This window comes from Nicotiana tabacum, chromosome 6 (genome assembly GCF_000715075.1).
Source record: "Nicotiana tabacum cultivar K326 chromosome 6, ASM71507v2, whole genome shotgun sequence".
Lineage (NCBI taxonomy): Eukaryota > Viridiplantae > Streptophyta > Magnoliopsida > Solanales > Solanaceae > Nicotiana > Nicotiana tabacum.
In genome coordinates, this window is record NC_134085.1 from 212747388 (window position 1) to 212767715 (window position 20328).

General features: G+C 35.9%; 2 protein-coding genes across 6 annotated transcripts; both read right to left on the reverse strand.

Annotated features, from left to right (window-relative positions):
• Positions 1-7684: 7684 nt before the first annotated feature.
• Positions 7685-9420, reverse strand: LOC107815731 (protein PHYTOCHROME KINASE SUBSTRATE 3-like). Its single transcript, XM_016641351.2, has one exon. The coding sequence runs from the start codon at positions 9164-9166 to the stop codon at positions 7844-7846; it is 1323 nt and encodes a 440-aa protein (XP_016496837.2). The 5' UTR covers positions 9167-9420; the 3' UTR covers positions 7685-7843.
• Positions 8699-18024, reverse strand: LOC107815730 (putative methyltransferase PMT2). Of its 5 annotated transcripts, none has more exons than XR_012711170.1 (8): positions 17653-18024; positions 15764-16418; positions 15209-15419; positions 13871-14159; positions 12895-13284; positions 11608-11685; positions 10320-10653; positions 8699-8836 (listed from the first exon to the last, which is right to left on the reverse strand). XR_012711170.1 is itself a non-coding variant. In XM_016641350.2 (7 exons), the coding sequence occupies exons 2-7, from the start codon at positions 16409-16411 to the stop codon at positions 10422-10424; spliced, it is 1848 nt and encodes a 615-aa protein (XP_016496836.1). In that variant the 5' UTR covers positions 16412-16418; positions 17653-18024; the 3' UTR covers positions 10103-10421. The 5 variants fall into 5 exon arrangements, 2 of the variants coding, with proteins under 2 accessions (XP_016496836.1, XP_075112751.1); XR_012711171.1 differs by lacking the exon at positions 8699-8836 and adding an exon at positions 9791-10008; XR_012711169.1 differs by lacking the exon at positions 8699-8836 and adding an exon at positions 9791-10016.
• Positions 18025-20328: the final 2304 nt, after the last annotated feature.

The window sequence follows — 20328 nt, forward strand, 5'->3', positions numbered from 1 at the left end:
GTATTTGTGTAGACTATGTGGGGCATTTGCATCTATACTCGCTTTTTGTGTTACGTTTTAACTTATGCCCACTTTGCAAAAAAAATTGCAAACGTACCCGCTTTTTCGCATAACTTCAGCATACGGGACTGAAGTAGCAAAGGCAATCACGCAAAACTCCAGCAATCTAGTAGCCGGGCATGAAGTTCAGCTCTAGAGCTGAAGTTTTTGTTTTGTAACTGGCGAACTTCAGCTCTAGAGCTGAAGTTTTTATTTTGTAACTGGGGAACTTCAGCTCTGGAGCTGAAGTTTTTGTTTTGTAATTGGGGAACTTCAGCTCTAGAGCTGAAGTTTTTGTCTTTGTAACTGGGAAACTTCAGCTCTAGAGCTGAAGTTTTTGTTTGTTTATAATTTCATTTGCCACACCATCTTGACCAAACTGACAGAAAATTAATTAGCAAGTTTCGATCATATTGATCGATCGGACATGTTTCTTCCTTTTGAGATTGTCAAGCAGCTCGCGAGATCAGGCGTTAAGGTTATCCTAACAGCCAGAAATGAGAAGAGGGGAGTGGAAGCAACATCATTGCTGAATAAACAAGGTTTTTCAAATGTTGTTTTCCATCAGCTTGATGTTCAAGATACTCTGAGCATTGAATCTAAGAATTGAAAATTTAATATTATTCTTATACATGAATGAGATCTTGTCTCTCTTGTGAGTATTATTTGTATTTAAGAATAATCGTATTTTCACTATTATTATTCTTATCAAGATAGAACCTTTACAGCTAAGGGTGTCGGCGAAAAGAAAAAAATGATTGAAAATTTATAGGACTCACCGGAGAACTAAGAAGAAGCAGATAGGGATTAACCTTACTTCTGGAAAAAGAAAAGATAAAACTTTGAGGAGGAGAAAGAGGAGGAGAAAGGGGGCTGATATTGTTTAAAAAGTGGATACAAGTTAAAAGTTTTTTAAAAAATGAGTATAGATTAAATGGGGCGACCAAATAGGGCGCCCCGTGCAATTTTTACAGACTATGTAGTCAGTGAGGCCCAAAACATATAGAATGTTTTCTGATTCAAAGTTATGTCCATTTATAAGTAGCTCATTATAAAAATTGGTCAATTCATAAAATATTATTAATATTAGCCAATTAGCTATTTGAAGAAAAAAATATTAATTTTTTACTTTCTTTTGAGTGGGTGTCATTAGAATAGATTGGGTACATCTTTTTTTTGGTTAAAGTAAAATTTTATTCAACCAAAATTGTATATTTACAGCCACTAGTTCCATTTGGACTCAAGAACTAGTCAACTCTATCTCTTTCTATCTAAGAGTGTTAACTATGCATTTACATTCATAAGTTATCTACTCTTAGCTAGGAAAACTATTTAAACTATCTAGTATCTTCTTCTATTTGCTATAACTTTGTCCTCTAATGTGCAGTCGGAGGCTGATTTCTTTAATTCTCTGTTGACTCTCTATCTTTTCATTTTGAAATCTTCTAACATTCCTTTCACTCCATGCATGGTATACTGTTGCAGCAAATAGCCATGCTAGTACTTGGCCTTTAGCTCTACTTCCTCTACACCTCTTTGCCATCCAGCACACCTCCTTATTCCATGTTTTATAAGTTCTATTTTCATTCATCCACTTCAATAAAGAACACCAGATATCTCTTGCATATTTACATTCAAAGAATAAGTGAGCTAGTGATTCTATGGTTCTTTTGGGAGCATAAAACACAATCTTTTGGAACATTTATTCCCCATCTCTCTAGTCTGTCCACAGTTGCAAGCCTTTGTCTTATGGCTAGCCATAGAATGAATTAATGTCTAGGGATTTGCCTTGCCTCCATGGTCAGATTTTTCCATTGACCTTTTTGATATTATGGCTGAAAGGATGAATAAGCTGTCGTGATGCTGAACTTATCACCCTTGCTGCACTTTCCCAGATCCACCTTGTAGTTCCTGTTGCCAAACCAGTTTCTTGCATCAAATATTTTCCTCACAAGCCAGCAAGATTGTGTAAGTGTTTTCATGGATTCTATCTCCTTGTTCTTTATGTAATATCCATGTATCCATTGCACCCATAGTGATTCCTTCCTTGTAGATACTGCCCATAAGAGTTTGCATATGGCTGCCCTGTTCCAAAAAGTGTAGTCTATCAACTTTAGGCCCCCCGCTGATCTTGGCATACACAATGATTCCTAAGAAACTAGAGATTTCCTTGATGCTTCACAACTTCCAGTCTATAGAAAGGTTCTACATATACTTGTGATGAGTTGAACAACCTTCTTGGGTAAGACAAAAATCTGAGCCCAGTATGTTTGCATCTCAAAAAGAACACTTTTGATCAGCTGCACCCTTCCACTGTAGGATAGGAATTTAGTAGTCCAGCATCTGATTCTTGATATCATCTTCTCCACAATTGGCATACAATGTTGTACAGTAATCTTCTTGGAAGAAAGTGGAACCCCCAGGTATTTGAATGGCAGTTCTCCTGTGCAAACTGCATCTCGTTCAAAATCTGCTGCTTCAGTTCCTGAGGAATTCCAGCAATATACAGAGAACTCTTGTCCAAATTTGCTTTCAGTCCAGACACATTAGAGAAATGATTAAAAGCTTGGATCATTAGTCGGATTGAAATTCTATCAGCCTTGCAGCACATGAGTAAATCATCAGCAAAACATATATGTACCAGCTTCATCCTGATGCATCTAGGGTGGTAACTGAAGTCTGGATTATGTTGTAACTGTTTGAGGCATCTGTTTAGGTACTCCATAATCAACACAAACAAGTACGGGGACATGGGATCACCCTGTCTCAATCCTTTCCTTGCCTCAAACTTTGGAGTAATCCCTCCATTTATCAATATAGCATAACTTACAGTAGTCACACATTCCATAATCCACCCAACAAATTTCCCAAGAAACCCAAACTCTAGTAAAACAATTCTAAGGAAGTCACATTCAACTAAGTCATAAGCTTTTCTGATGTCAACTTTTACCATGCACCTAGGGGAGGCTCCCTTCTGCGTATACCCTTTCACTAGCTCATGTGCAGTGATTACATTATCTAAGATACTCCTTCCTGCTATGAATGTTGACTGTGAATGTCCAACAATTGTGTCTGCTACTAGTTTAAGTCTATCAGTCAGGATTCTTGCTATCAACTTATACAAAGTTGTACAACAAGCTATGGGTATGTACTCCTTCACATATGTGGGATTTGCTACCTTTGGTACTAGAGTGGGTGTGGTGCAGTTTGCTTCCTTTAACATTTTCCCAGTTTCAAAAAACTAGACAACAGCCTTACCCACCTCCTCTCCTATGACATACCAATATTCTTTAAAGAATTCTACATTGAACTCATCCACCCCTGGGCCTTGTCATTTGGTAGCTCTCTTAATGCCTGTAGGATATCCTCTTTTGTGACTGGTTGAATCAGTAGCAATTGTTGATCTCTCTGTAAACAAGGGCCATATTTAGCAATGTAAGTACCTACACAAGGTAGTTCATGTGCTTTGTCTCCCATCAAGCCTTGATAGAACCTTATGAATTCCTGATGCACCTACTTTGGGTCAGTTAATTGCATTCCATGTTCATTATAAATAGTAGCTATATTATTCCTAGCCTGTCTTGCTTTGAGTTGGGCATGAAAGAACTTGGAATTTGAATCTCCCTGTTTGATCCATACAACTCTAGATTTTTATCTAAGGACTCTTTCCTGGATAGTAGCCCATTTCTCCAGCTCCAGTAGTATCTCTTTTTTTCTGTGATCAGTTGAGTACTGTACAAGTCAGTTGCCAGAGCATATTGTGTTTCTTTCAGTTTTGCCTGTAGGTTCTCCAGCTTTTGATCTAGCTTGTTCATTTCTTGATTCATCTGTTTAACAGTTTGTTCCACTTGTTTCAATTTCCTGCAAACTCCATACATAGCATAGCCATCAACTTGGGTCTTCCATATATCCTCTACCATTTCCTTGACTGATTGTTGCTTCAGCAAGACATTGAGTTGTCTAAATGGATACATCTTAAGGAGCTTGAATCTTAGTTTTGGGATAATTTGGTGAAGTTTTGAGGTGGTTTGAATTGAAAATTCAAAGTAAAAACTGAACACAAAAAAATTATATGTATATCATACTATGTATCATTTGTGTATCACATATGTATCATATTTGTATCAATTGTGCATCACATGTATACATGTGTGTGAGATACATGCGTGATACATGTGTCGCAGAAGAACTTTTTGAATGCGATTTAATTACGAAATATGATACAAAATCAGTCCAAATGACCTTCAATCTTCCTCAAATTTTGTACATTAACTTATCTATATGTTTTCAATGAATTTTAACTATATCCATTGAAAAGGTTCTTTTTTGCTTAGATTTTTGGAATATTATATTTATTTTTTCCGTATTTTATTACTTTATTTGCTACCTCATCCATGAAATTTCCTTTCTGTCTTGCATCTAATGTTGTTAATCACGCTTAAAAATGGAAGGTGATTTTTGTATGTGATTCTTTGAGAGAAAGAACCTTATTAATTTGGGTTTTCAATTTTTATATGTGCTTGACTAGTTTTGGTAAATCTATGACTAATGGCTAGAGGTTGGTAAGTTGAGACTTATTTGGGATATTTGTGTAAGTTTCCCAATTATCAATTGGAGTCACTAGGAAGACCCATGATCCACCAATTGTTAATATTCTAAGACCTTTCACTCAATTGTTTGGGGGGTGGGGGCAATTAACATCATATTCCAGAGGTGATTTATGAATTTTAATTTAATAGGTGTGATATATTGCGTATTTTTAAAAGATATAAACTATATATACTGTGTGATAGGAAAGATAGAAGTGTGCAAGTGAAATTGTTTAACTGATTTGTGGCCCTATATATTAATTTAAGTCCTTTTCTTTACAACCATGCTTAAGAGTATGGAACTCATTGGCAAAGAAAATTGAATATAGGATGGTCAGCTTATTAAAAGGAGTGGTCCTAAACTCCTAATTAAATATTAATATGGTCATCCTCAAACCCTACTTTGACATTGATACACAACTCCTAATGGTCCCTCTTGAAAAACATTCCCATTGCTTGGCCTACCAGTGTAATAAATGTTAACTCAATCACCCCTTAGTCACCTAGAGAATTTCCATCCTCAATTTTGGTGGCAGATATCCAACATTCCTTTGAAGTCCCTCCAAACATTCTTCTTTCAATGCCATAGCAGCTAGTTGTCACCAAAGAGTAAATAAGCCTGTCACATAGCAGCTACTCTCCGTTCACTTTTACTTGTCCAATATTGACTTTGTACATCCCTTAAGACATAATAAATAAATTGCATAATTTACCATGATACCTATATTAAATGGTGAATAGTCTTAATGAATTTGAAAAATAATTTACAATGAGTAATTAATACTAAGTCAAAAAAAGAAGAAGTAAATTACTTTTCTCTTGATATGCGAAAGTGAACAAGTAAAATTGAAAATCTATTTTTAGAATAATATAGACTAATAAAAGTAAACGGAGGGAGCACATAGTATACCACAATCTGTTGCTATTGACTGTTAGTTTAGCCTCTAACTTTCTTCTCTCTTCAATCAAGGCCTATATCAACCACATGACTCCATAGCATATCTTTTCTTCACTATTAATCCGTATTAAAAACATGGGACCTTTCTATCTGTGACGCCAATAAGGGAGGGCGGGTCAAAGAGAATGATTGAGGATTGCACATTACATTTTAGACGAATCACATCGGAATGTAAGAGAAAAGTGAAGAGCTTTATAACGCAAAATACAAATTTTGCATGATACACACGCTTTAAGATCCATGATGGCGAGAGAAAAAATCCACGAGGTCTATTGGACCAAAACGGACAATATATGCCATGGGCTTGCACAGTGACACTATTGTGGCACCTTCATCGAAACCATGCGTTATCTTATCTGCCAGGATTAAGGCTCGTACACATATGAGGAAATAATAACATGGTTTTGGTTCATGCATAAAAATAATGTTCATATTCTGTCAGTGTTTCTTGATAGTATAGTTAGTCCCAAAATTTCTTGGTTTGGTTTATTGCTCACCTGATTTCCAGCCCAGCCGACTCTTTTGTGAAAGAGAAACTAGAGAGGTGAATTTAGAGTCTAGAGTAAGTGAATTGAAAATGCGTGTGATCTAATTATAAATATTTTATTTTATTTTTATTCAGAGAGAAGTAATAATTAACTACATACAGTTAGAAACTAGAGAATCCATTATTTGCTTCCAAATAGAGGATTAGGATGACTACAAAATTAAGAATTGCTAACAGACAAATTCCAAGCACATTCAGGCATGATTGTCATGTGGTTATGTTATCTTGATTGACATTTCCTTTTGATTCTTCCAATTATTGAACTCATACTTATATATTAGAAGTATATAATTAATTTTATAATTCTACTCTAGAGTTCCTACTCTCCCCCCTCTTGCATCAAGATCTATCTGGTTCCACAGTTTGGAGTCGTTAACAGATTGAACACGTGGTCTCTTCCCATCCTGTCGACAAGTTACACAATTTTTTAAGATATAATTTCTGTGCTTTTAAATAGGACAATGAAAGCCATAAAATTATACATTAATGGCAATTAGCATATGATGTTTTGGCAAAGCTTATCCTATTGTTCTCTTGAAAATGTTGTTATCCAATTAACTGGCTGGGGGACACAAAGGACTGGTACGAAGTGGCTTGAGAGGATTTTGTTTTAAGTTTTCCAATATTGCTAGCAGAGCCTGTAGTACGTGCGACCATTTCATTTGAAAAGCTTAAGTTGTTAAAATATAGTATTTTTTCAATTGCTACTTCATTAATGTGTGTTTTTTAGGCACGCTAAATTTGAACCTAAAAGCTTAAGTTATTAACAAAATGCCCACATTTAAATTCTTAATTATATCATGTGTCAGTAGAGTCTACACGTTATTTCAACTACAGATCTTCAACTAGTGGAAACAATATTAGCTAAGAGCTCAACTTACTCTCTTATAGATCTTTTGTACCAGACTTACGGATAATATAGTTAGACACACTTGGGATCGAGTGCACCTGCTACATATAAAACAGTTCAAAATCAAGTGGAATATTCTACTACTTAGTTTTGGAAGTCGCATGGCCACACTCCCCCAACCATGTTGGTCGGACATAGATGAAAAGGGTATCAAATATTTCAACACTAATGAAAACTTTGTCAATGGACGAGGCAGACAGCATCACTTGAAGGCATCAGTTTAAAGTCCAAATATGTATCTCATTTTGAAGCAAGATTCTGTTCAAGTAGGGCCTTTTGGGTTTTGGACATAGGTGCATGCCAACTTCAATATTTGGATTTGATGACTCTTGAGTGAGGCAAACATGTCTTTTGGAAAGTAGCTTTGTTTCAATGTAGATTTTCAAATGTTGATGAATACCAACTATGGAATATCAGGAGAGCATAACGAAAGGAGAAACAAATAAACAAACCATAATAATATCTTCTTTTCGGACAAGGTTGGCCGATGGTTACCTTATTTGTGGTTAAACTTGGCTTTATTGTCTTGGAGAGAAAAAATATATGCTTTTATGTATGAAGGCTGCTGTGGCTTTTCTTGACAGTGAAACAACTTTACTGATGACAAGATAGAGTCGGCAGTTAAGAGGAAGACAAATTAGCTACAATAATACAAACTATTCCTTTATTAAAGATTGGAAGATAGTGACTAAGCCAAAGATTATACCAAGTACAGGTCCAACTAAACCATTAAGTTTCACACTCCTTTTCAATAAGAAAATATTATTCTCTCAAATTTACTGAACTAAGAGGAAATTAAATCATCTTTGTTTTGCTTTCTCACTAGTCTTATGCACAGTTTCAGCCACATTTACCGCTTTTTGGCTCTTGCAACCTAAAAGCCCAGTACTAGGGCGAGTTTTTTGCACCTCTTTGCCTACTGTATTCTTGTTTTTGGTGGTTTTATTGGTTGCATTTCTTGAATTTATGTTACCACTAATGCCAAAGTTTTTTTCATCATAATCGGAGATAATGGACGAGTAATCAGCAGCACTGGCCGTGACAACGCTCCACTCAATGCTGACCTCACTTGGCGCGTACTGAGTTGTTGGAGACATGCAACTGCTAGACATACAATCACCTGAAGTTTGTGTATTCACAAGTCCATATCCACTGCTGGATATATTCTCAATTTCGAATAAATCGGAGCTAGCATCGCTAGCCATGTCATCACAGACTGTGCTGCTTCCATTGGTGGTTGTAGGGAGGTTTTGGGCTTTAGGAATAGCGTCCCAAGTTAACATAGAGAGTTTCCTCTCTAAGTTAACTGCTATATCTCCTTTTCCCATTTTGCCAGAGCCAAACACTTCCAGTGATTTCCTCTGCTCTTCAATGCTTTGATCCTGAGCCAAACTCAACGCAGAAGGACCTACCCCATGCTTTGGTCCTGGCTGGGAAATTGCATGTCCTATGCTTTCATCCACATAAACTGCTTTCTTGTCCGAACAAGGTTGACATGCGAAAGTGTCCAAAAATCTTCTTGTCGTCTTCTTCTGCTTTGTCTGATATCCATTTCGCCGAATATTTCGTAACAGTGCATTTTGACTGTTCCAGCTGCTTGCCTCAGAACAAATGCTAGGAGTTCCTGACTGTACATTGGGTTTCAGGTTTGGTGGATTTATTCCCCTGTACTTCATAACCCCAGCTGGAGGGAGAGGAGCAGCTCCATAATCCAAGTCCATGTTGAAGTACTTGTCAGCACCAAATATGCTAATCTCTCCATCTTTGGACTTGTTTCGTTCTAGTTGCTTTACCTGTTGAGGAAATACAAATGCAATAGTAGGATCTTGAACTGGAGCTGCTAAATTCTTAAACACAAAGTTGTCTTCCTTTGTTTTGAGATAAGAAGAGAAAGATTCCACGCGAAGATTCGCGAGGTTATCTTGGTTGCTGTTTAAGGACGGCTTTGCAGTAGCTGCCTTAGCAGCTTTTACTGCAGTCAAGGAAAAGGGGATCTCAGGGGGTGAAATAAGAGCAGACTCAACTGCACCACCAATTTTCTGTACAAAGCTCTCTTCAGGGTTGCTGAGGTAACAAGAAAATGATGCAATACGAAGGCTGGTCGTATTATCATCGGCTGCCATGGAGACAAGAAATGTTTTTTCCTTTCATAAAGTTACAGAAGTTTTGAACTGGGAAAAAAATTAGTTCGAGAGGATTTGTACTATTAATATCTTCGGAGGTATCAATCAAATTGACTTATATAAAGAAGCTTAGTAAATATTTTGGAGGGAGGCTTACTTTAGAAGCAAAAGTTAAAAGAATTGAAAGTCATAGGATGAATTTTGATTTGAAGAGGTTTTGTTTTCTCTTGGTTCTGTATGCACTCCTTTTATAACATGGCTTTTCATGGAAACATGAGGGAAGGGGGTCAGGTAGCTTTAAGATGGTGGATCCTACATGTTTGGAGAAGCCTAATATTGACAGCCTTATAAACTCTCATCAAATCTAACACAATAAATCACAGACTTTACAGCACCTCTGATGTTCTTTCAACTAAAGATATCTTCCATTCTATGCCTAACAGTTTGCAGTTTTAGTCAGTCATTACATCCACAGGAAGAATGCACTATTAACTACGGATAATAAATGCGACGGGACTTCTGCGAATTGGCAGCAGATAACAAGAGGCTCAAAAAAAAACTCAAAAAAAAAGACAGAGATCCGCCACTCATCCAAGTGAGGTAGGGACTCAAGACAACACATCATAATGAATTTTGAATTTGATGCCTCCCAAAAATTCAGTAGTTCAATGATTTGGCTATCCTATGGTTAAGGGTTATCAATTTTACAGACTCATTTATGCGTACATGGCTTTTGCTTTGGCATTTCTGTTAGATAAATGCCTAGTTGGATCCGAGATGGTTGCATATCGATCTGTTTCAACATTGAGAGTAACCTGGCCCATGTCCAGTTCTGTAATAAACTGTTTCACTGGAGTAAGATCACAGTTAGATGTTCTTGAAAAATAGGACATCAGAAAGTAAGTCTGATTCCTAACAATAAATAACTCATTCTGCTGAGCTGGAATCTCTAAAAAAAACTGCTATAAATACATGGTATATAGCAAAGTAAATCAAGAAAAAAGAAAATAATTATAATAGTAATAATACTACACAAAGAGAATGAGATGAAGCCTTAATAAACAACCAATGAGGATAAGAAACTAAAAACTTTTCTTACCTGCAACCACTAAATAAGAAGAAAGAAAAAGGAAAAGAAAAAGAAAAAGATTACCATGACAAACTGCAGGGATCTCTCCTTGTAGTCAACTTTGAATTCCCGGGGGGAAAAGAATCATACTAACTCTGGCGCATAGGGATCTCTTCACGCCATTCACTATAAGGCGGTGGAGTTGTTATCTCCAACAACCCAGTATCTTTTGACAGCAAACAATACCTTTTCTGGAATAAGAGGACCATCCTCATTATCTACCATTTTTGTCTTCCACCTCATACCAGTTGCAATGCGTTTTACTTGGCCAAGAATATCTGCATGATCTCGGAATATAACTGCACCTTCTGGTCTAAGAATCCTGTCCATCTCTAGTAGAATGTCTTCAACATTACATCTGTATACAAGTATATTCAAAAAAATTCAGATGCAGTAGAAATACTCACATAATCAGAAAGTTTACAAGATCTAACTCGACGAGCGTGCTGATTAGATGTTCTTTGTTAATCTGATCACAGAAACTTCTGATCAAGATTTAGATTACTGAAACTATTAGCAATGAAAGATATGTCTGGATTTACACGTATCATTTTTTTTTCACTAGAACATGATGTTGCATAGAACGACAGTAAAACCAGCAATGTTATAGGGAGTGAATGTTGGGCCTCTAAGCCAACATATCCACAAGATAAGTATTGCATAGATGTAAATGTTAAGATGGATCTGCAGTCATACAAGATTAGACAAGATTGAACTGATCACTTCCGTCAGAAGATGCAGCTAGCGCATATAGAGGATAAAAGGAGAGAACGTGGGTTGAGATGGTTTCGTCATGTGTTACATAGGACTTCAAATGCACCGATTCTGCGGTTCATAGATGTGAAAACATGACGATTGAAGGTGTTAAAAGAGGAAGAGGTAGTAAATCACATGGAAAGAAGTTATCACAAAAGATTTAGAATATCTCGGAACCTAGGCAGATCCAGCAAAAGATAGAAAAAGATGGAAGTTGAAAATTAGTAAAGGTGATACCAACCAGAAGATTATTGCTTACTAGAAGACTCTTAGTATACTAGAGATATAACCACTAGAGTATATTAGAGAACTCCAAGTTTAAGATAATCCTTAAGTACGGAGTATTGAAATATTATGGACCGAAACACACACACCCCACCCCACCAAAAAACAAAAAAACAAAAAAAAAGGGTCTTATAAAGAAAATTGCTTCATCTACCTGCTAAATACATGGTATTCTTCTACCATAAAGAGTTGTCTCCATGACAAACTATTGGAAGATGTTAAATTAAAATGCTCTAGATTCTGCAGATCAAGTGGAGTCTGAAGAACTTACTTGTCCTTATATAAGCTGAAAACTCCATTTGCATGAATAAGGTCATACGTCCGAGGGTAGGTAGAGAAGGCTTCACACCTGAATTTGGAAGATGAAACAACCAATAAGAGACTTGAAAAACAAGAAAAAGTAAGGAAAGCTCAAGATAGCAAATTCACAAGATACCAAAATCTCCCCCATTATAAAAGTAAAAGCACTAAAAAAACATCAGCACCAACAGAGAAGGGTTGGCTCATAGTGTTGCAATTTTAACATCACGAACAGAAGAAATCATGCAAAAAACTTCCTATAAGGTCAAACCTCAAGCTATCTCCTATGTATATGCAAAGAGGGGGATTTAGAGTTGAATACAAGCTCAAACAGAGCTGTAGTCCTGTCACGCTATTGCTGTCAACTGAGAATGCTGAGACATGAAACCTGGGGGAGGAATAGTATCTTCAATGTCATATAAAAGGACTATATAAAGTAGTGATCATGATTGAAGGTCAACCCAGACTAATGCCCTTTGTCAGAGTCCTGAAAGAAAACTACACAGGTATACGAATATGAAAAGATGGTTGCATCAAAAGTCTTCCCCCTTCTGGGAAATTCTATGTCCCTTTCGTCTCAAATTTAGTAAAAGGGCATGTCCTGACTACTGTTATACAGTAATAAGTTCAAACATATGCTGGCTGAGCTCCTGAGGTGTTTAACCAGCAAATTGTTATCTTTGTTCTGCTTTTGGCAGCATGACCCGGCCTAACAAATGTATAGCTCTACCCATTCTGAGCTCAACCGGTAGTAAAATGTTATGTTTATATTTGTGGGACATGCGATGAGGATGCATCCTCCTATACATCAAATATCAAGAAGCAGCAACTACTCAATGAGTAAAATCAAAAGAAACTGCAATTACAAATATCATTAACTGGAAGATACAAACAAGACCTTGGTTTCAATGAGAAGTTAGTAGGAAACATATAAGAAGCAAAAAAGTAGTTGTCACGATTTGACAGTTTAACCTATGCATAGTCACAGATAGAGAAGCTACTCTGCTTGCTAAACATATCTAAGAATTTAAACTTGGACAGTATCTGATGAAACTCCAGCAAAGTAAGAAGACAAAGAGAACGAACCATCTCTCAAAATAAACTTAACAGTCAGACCAATGGATTGTGAGTCTTCTTGTTTCCACAACATTCTTTTCTTTACTTATTCTTTACAACTTACCATCTAGAATTAATGAAAAGAAGGTGGAACTGATGCTAGAGACCAATGATAAAAGATAAGAGAGCTTCATATAGTTACCAGTCATGGTATATGCCAATCAGGCCTCGTTCATATAATACGCCAAGAGTGTCGCTTTCTGCTTTAGTTGGCATAACATTCATTACCCACAGCTTAGGTGACTCTAGTGCTGCAGCAAAACTTCCTAGGCCAGCATTCATATCTAGTATATTGCGATACCTCCCAGTGTCAAGGAACTTGTTAACTCTCTTATAAGCTTTCACATGCTTTTTCCACAACTTGTTGTCCTCCTGGAATGACTCGACAGAGACTCCAGGAACAGATCCACTTGCTATTCTTGGAGGAATAGCATTAAGTCTCTCTGGAAATGGCTTGAGCTCTCCACCAGCAACTTCATCAGAATTCCTTGTTTCAGGATACGGAGTTACACATGCCTCCATCTTCTTATACCTACAGCAATATATTGGTTTAATATCACGTAATCAGATGGAGACCAAAAACTTCAACACCAAAGTCATAGAGAACTCAAAATCATCAGATTCCCATTTATAGTCGAAAAGTAATGCAATTCAGTACTTTTAATAATCATTATTGTACTCATATTTTATAGCAAACATTTTGTGGTTTTCAACATCTCACATTCACTATAAGAAGGGAATGAAACGATTTTGGTATGGAACAGAAAGTGCTTGTAGGAATATGACATGCTTGGTCATAGAAGATGAAAGACTTAGGGCACGGCAACAAAATATAAAGATAAATATATTATAAAAGAACTTATGATATCCCCTTTGACTAATAAACATACCACATCATAATCAAACATCACTGCCACTCAAAATCTTAAGAGACAAAGACTTTACCTAAAGAGACTGATAACAATCATAAAAAGGGTCCTCTATAATAACTTCAATTATGCTTGTCATTCCAGCTTTGTGCATCCATTGAATAATACAATAAAGGATAAGAAAATCCTCATTTATTTGGCCATTTGAGAATTGCAATTTTGATAACATTATAAGGTGCAAGAAGTTACCAGACATTTTCTGACTTCGAGGATTCACATAGAGTTACACGAGAATCTCGTTCACTGCAGTACTCATTGTTTACTCGTTTTCTCCATATTGCTATCTCACCTTTCTCATATTTCTTTTCCCAGCAGAGAAATTCAGCTATCTCTTCAATCATTCTTTGTTCCTCTTCCAGCTCCTCTTTAGGCCGTTGCCATGATTGATAATTAGTCCGCCAGTTGATGGGAGGACCTGAAAGTATCCAGTACCCCCCTGGTCTGAGCACGCGATCCACTTCCATCATGTAGATTCCACCTAAAAAGAGTAGCTTATAAGTTATCATAAAAATAATAAAAGATAATTGAAGGAAGAACGTAAGTAAAAAAATCCAAAATACAAAAACAGCCAATAGAGTAAATTTCCAATCCTCATCAGTGTCCACATGCACTATCTTCTTTCAGAAGAAGACTTATCAAAACCAAAAACACATTGCTTACTCCTAAAGTTCCATCTCTAACACCAAGGGTAATACAAAAAAGGAAAAAGAAAGACATGCTTTGCATGTAGATGCACGTTACGAAAGTTGTTGACCAGGTACAAATGTATGTTTAAGTACAGTACAAGTATAAATATGACAAGTAAAATATCTTATTTGACTTGCAAGGTTTCTAAAATGAGACTAAGAAATGTGTATTCTTTAATTAAGGGAAACATATGCTTATTAGCATAGCACAGTTTTCATTGGAAAGTTTAAAGAAATTGTGTTTTGGCAATCCAAAATGGAAAGGGATAATCAATCTAGGATTATCCTGGGTTGGCAATTGGTGCTGGAAAATGGTTGCTAAATTATCAAAAGAACATGTATCACAAATACAAGAAAAGAAGTGCCAAGTAAAAGCTTGTGTTTACCATATCTCTTTTGAGGATGACTTGAGCTAAGTTGATTACTAGTAGGAGTCTACTATATGAATATTGTATATCCATTCCACTCTACTCCGGTCTAGTTTTTCTAATATTAAATTATTTGTCTTTCAAGGTAAATAAGGGTTTCTCCAGAAGAAGAGGTTCTCTAAATATCATATTTACCCTACGCTAACAGACAAATCTTTCACCAAGCGAAAAAGATCCACAATAACCAGGTCTAATAAAAATGTTACAACAAAAACTAAGTCTTGATACCAATTAGTTTGTAATGCCAAGGTATCATATACACGCCAGAGAAGAGCCTAGAATACTAAATGAAAAGCACATATGCCTAACAAGATAGGTGGCATCTTTCTAGAGGAGCAATCCCCTGCCTTATCAGATTTCTAATTAGACTAAAAGACCGCAGAAAACGAAAAGATCCAGAAAAAGATGCTCACCATTTGCAGCCCATGGAATCAAACATCGTGAACAATGAGCCATATCAAAGGCCCTTGATGGAAATGGCAATTTTATGGTTCCAAGTACACCAATAACTGCTGGCACACCTCTTTCCAAAGCAAATTGGACTTGAGCTTCATGTGAATCTCTTGGTGCAAATGACATGGCTATAACGTTCTTCTTGAAAAGGTATGCACCCCAACTTGCAACCTAAGATGCCATATGCCAGTGGTCAAACATTAAGAGATTGAATTGGGGTAGAACCATAAATCATTATGATGAGAAAAGGAATAAAAGTAAAAGCTTTAACCTCGCAAAGGAAGAGGAAACCAAGAAAATAATGCAAATTTGTACAAACTACCAGCTGTCATGAAAATGAATCTTAACTGATATTGTAAACGTAAAAGTATTCAACCAAAGAGTACAACTATCAGATAGATAGTGCACGAAAAAGCAGCAGATAAATCATCTGAACCGAGAGTAAGTGCATCCAGATTAGAGCAGTAAAGACGGCTAGTGAAGAGATAAGAATATATTGAAAAGCTTCTACTCACCCCACAACCGGTATCCAATGCAGTTCGAACTGTACCATTGTCCATTGGGATCACAGAAGCAAGTTGGTCAATATATGCATCTGCCCCATGTGGGAATTGAGTTCCACCACCTGGAAATCTAAATAAATTCCCTTCATATTGGACCCAGTTTTGCACTGCCTTCTCAACTGTTAAACTTTTATGTGGTGCATTTGCAAAGGGTACGTAATCACGACTTTTTGGCCATTGAAAAGGAGTCACATATCCTTTTGGGGCTGGAATAAGACAATGCAGCTTCTCTTCCTCTGGAGGACAATGTCTCTCTCTGTAGTTCATATTTTCTCTAGGAAATGTCATTGCTCGCATCTGATCATGACACGGTGTGTAATCAACATATTGCTCACCACAAGGCTCAAACTGCTTGACTTCTAGCTTGGGATCATCAACCATACCGCTTTGATCACCATGATGAGTTTCATATTCTAGATTGGAGAGGATGCTGCAGTCTTCTGCCTTCTTTGTCATCTGAAGAGCTATGCTGTCTCCCTTCCCAAAACCACTTCTTTGCCATGCTCCTAGAAGATAGAAAAAACAACAAAGTCCAACTACAACAAATATTGGCAACGGGCCTCGGCTTCTGTTATCTCCTGGATTTCCTTTTATTGCCATGATTGATCTGGAATTGTATTATAGATTTCAGATGACATGGAAACAAAGAGAGAAAATAAAGCTCAATAGTTTTCATGGCAAGTAATCATTAAGGATGTAGATGAAGAGTTTGACTACCCCATATCAACCATTTTTTTTTGGTAACCGAGAAATCCCCGAGGACTAATGGTGCATGGTTCGAAACTCGATGGATAATAAGCCCGTCCCTGTACCTTCCCATATCAACTAACAAATTTTGGTTTGAGAAATACAATCAGGTAAGAAGTAATTCTCAGACCATTGTTTAACACTGACATAATCAAGGCGTGCGACTGTTTAAATTACCAAGATTCAACGTCCACTGCATTTTGAGGTGAAAGGTGTTATCAGTCACAGTTAATGATTAGTGCCGCACTTGCCACTACATCATGAGCATACCCTCTTCCCTCTGTCATTTTTCTATGGAGGTACTGCCCCTCTTCTTGTCTGCATAACAAAATGTAACGTGCGTGCAGCCTACACCTTCTGCCCTCACTAGATATATGACATCTTGCCGAGCTCCTTACTTATTGTGTCATTTAATAGAGGTGTTTATAGAAGACCAATAATTCTCATTTTCACCAAACAACATCTCATTGCAAGCAACAGTCACACGCGCTCTACCTCCCGCAACCTTGCTAACCGGTAAGCCTTAATATGCAAGCACTTGCATGTTGTCAAGACAACAAACATCCTAATATATACAATTAAAAAAGGGAAGTAATAAACAAGTAAATGTGCTTGATTTGCAATTTCAAATAGATGTCAATGTAACTGTGTAACTCATAAGAGGAAAAAAAGCACAGGGTTCCAATTTAGTACATTCAATTAATACTAACACTATGTTATTCCACTTCAGACATTTTTTTATCATCCAATTACCCAACGTCATATATAAATCAAGAAATAACAATTGTTTCTTTTATATCAGAACTAATTAAAGATCTCAACAGCAACATTCACATGACGAGCACAAAAGAAAGAACCGCAAAACAAGTTTTGTGCTAATTCCTGAAATACTATGAAACAACTGCTACTAAGGAAACAGGAATTTTCTTGCAAGAATTGACCGAGTATTTAGTAATTTAATGAATAAGCACCCACAAGAGTTTACTATATCTCGTATCAGCACCAAAAAGAAGAAGAAGAAAACAAACACTCACACGGAGAGAAAATAAGCAGAAATCAACAGGACGAATACGTGCTGAGAATAGAAATCTTACGGATCTCAAAAAACAGGATTTTGCGGTTCCAATAGGATCAGAGCATAGTTCGATTATTTACGGCGTACTAATAGAGTACAAAGTTGTTGATCGGAAGTTACAGTAATAAGGATGTTGTTCGTCAGAATGAGCAACGGGGCTGAGAGAAGAGGGAAAAGGAGATAATTGGCAAAGATTTTAGTTCGTGAGAGTCGTACGTATACAACAACATTCGACATAACTTACAAAGACAAATCCGATGTTTTCAATAAAACAGGGGAGTTGGAGTTATTTACGCCTCGGATTATTACTAGGCTGGCTTTTTAAGGAAAAAGAATCAGATATACCATCTCCCAACCCAGAGTTGTGGACTAGGACGAGCATTTATTTTCAGCTGCGTGTCTGGAAAGTGAAAAAATATTATATAAAACAATTGGGTACGACGAATAATGTTATTCTGAAAAATATTCTGCTCCAATTTTTCCTTTTACTACCATTTAATGTTCAGTATTTGGTTCCTTGATTGTTGAATAATTTTCTTTTTAAGAAAAATTATGTTTAGCTAAAACAAGAAAATGGATTTCGTTACCTATGAGATAAATAAATGTTTTAACAATTTAATTAAGATGAATTTACCTAGAATACAACCTTTTAAAGATTTATTTATATTCTCTACAACTGCTTTTACAAAATTACCTTTAGTACAACTTATTTAAAAATCTTACCTTTTTAATTAAATTATGTACATTTTTTCATCTTCTAAAATCTCTCCCTTGAGATTCTCTCTCACATAAAGGTAGTATCTCTTTCTGGTTCTCTCTCATCTAACATATCAATCACTATAAATTATCACCCCCAATTTCTTTCTCTTTGAACCTTATGCATCATCCAAAAATCATCTAAGGCTTAGGAAATTTTCAGCAGAAATGTGTTTTGCCTCCCTGTTTTTCTTTTGATAATGTATTAGTTTATATTACATATACATATATTATGTTATTTTATAATTTAATAATGTATATTTTATTATATACATTTAATCATATATATATTATATTTTGTTTCCCTCAAATTTGCTTCCTCTTTATTTCCCCATCAGCGAAAACGTGTTTACTTCCCCCAATTATTTTTATAATGTATTATTGTATATTATATATATTATATAATATATTTATGTATTTTTCATTTTTTCCAAGACGACACACACACACATATATATATATATATATATATATATATATATATATATATATATATATATATGTATACAAATATTATTTCTAAAACGAAACATCATTATCAAATTTGCTTCTTCTTTATTTCCCCATCAGTGGAAACGTGTTTACTTCCCCCTATTCTTTTTATAATATATATATAACCTTCTACAAGTATACAAGAGACGCATACCAACTACGGCTAGTACCTATTTTTAGGGAATATGGAGCGTTTGTTATGAGGTAGTGTTGTAGTGGTAACCTAATATGTTTATATTGATAATTAATAATTAATTAATTGGAGAACATTTAGGGCCTAACTATATGCTTCAGACTACCATACCCCTTAAATAGGAAAATTCCATACATTTCAAATATACCTCATTTAACGACATTCCCCTTAAATAAGGATAGTTACCATATTTTTAGAGTATATTTTTAACATATATGTTGTACAATTTGTAATTCAAAACCAAATAGTATATTATGAAATATTTTACACATCCTTAAGTAATTATGAAAATTTCCCTTTAATTAAGTTAATCATAGAAGACAAACTAAAATCTACTAGAGTCCTACTTTTTATAAATAAAAATTTCAAATAGGGTATTACTAAGGAATGAGCAAAAATAGATTACATCTTCCTCTGTTTGCATTTTCCCTATCAATAATTCCTAGTAAACTGCATCTTCGTTTAGTTGTATTATCTGCGGAACAATTTTTGACATAAATGAAAATGCCTACAGGTAGCTAAAGGCTTGAGTAAAAGAATGCGAGTGTTCTATTTTTCATCCCAATTTGACAATATCAAAGAACCAAAAATGCATACACTATGAAGTAAACGAAAATGTAATCCATATGTTTTTGTAAAAGGATGAACTATGCTGTTTTTGTAAGCAAGCTTTGGAAACAAAGGAGCATATGTTTGCAGAATGTGCATATGGCAGAGATTTGTGGAGCAGGCTCATGCAATGGATTCAAATGCAAACTAGTCTATCTTCATGGATAGAGTGGCAACAATGGGTAGTACAGAAGACAAAAGGAAGATCTCAAATGACTAGAATACTCAAAATGTTAGTTGCGGAATATGTGTATGCATTGTGGATTGAAAGAAACTTAAGAGTCTGAGAAAACAGGGGACATCCTCGCAAAAAGGATAGCATGCGATAGCCTGTGTATGTAGTCTGAGAGCTGAGGGGTATACTAAAGTTTTGTTAGCAAAATGTAATTACAAATAGATATAGTTGATAGGCAGTTAGATGGAGGATAGATTGATTGTATCCCGTATGGAAGTTAGGTTGAGCTGACCTACTGCTTTGTAAATATTACTTTGGTGGTTAATATAAGGATTTAATTACCAAAAAAAAAAATGTAATCCATAAAAAGATGCAACTTCCTGGTAATACATAGGAAGCTTCCGAGTGACCTGCACTTTGATATATTTTCTCAGCTCGTGCAGAGCATCCATCCACATAATGTCGGATGA

Coding starts and splice junctions, on each gene's coding strand:
- LOC107815730 (XM_016641350.2), bottom strand. CDS start 16,411: ATGGCAATAAAAGGAAATCCAGGAGATAACAGAAGCCGAGGCCCGTTG. Junction 13,285..13,870: donor TCGAAGTCAGAAAATGTCTG/GTAACTTCTTGC, acceptor ATATTGCTGTAG/GTATAAGAAGATGGAGGCAT. Junction 10,654..11,607: donor TTCAGCTTATATAAGGACAA/GTAAGTTCTTCA, acceptor ACTTGTATACAG/ATGTAATGTTGAAGACATTC.
- LOC107815731 (XM_016641351.2), bottom strand. CDS start 9,166: ATGGCAGCCGATGATAATACGACCAGCCTTCGTATTGCATCATTTTCT.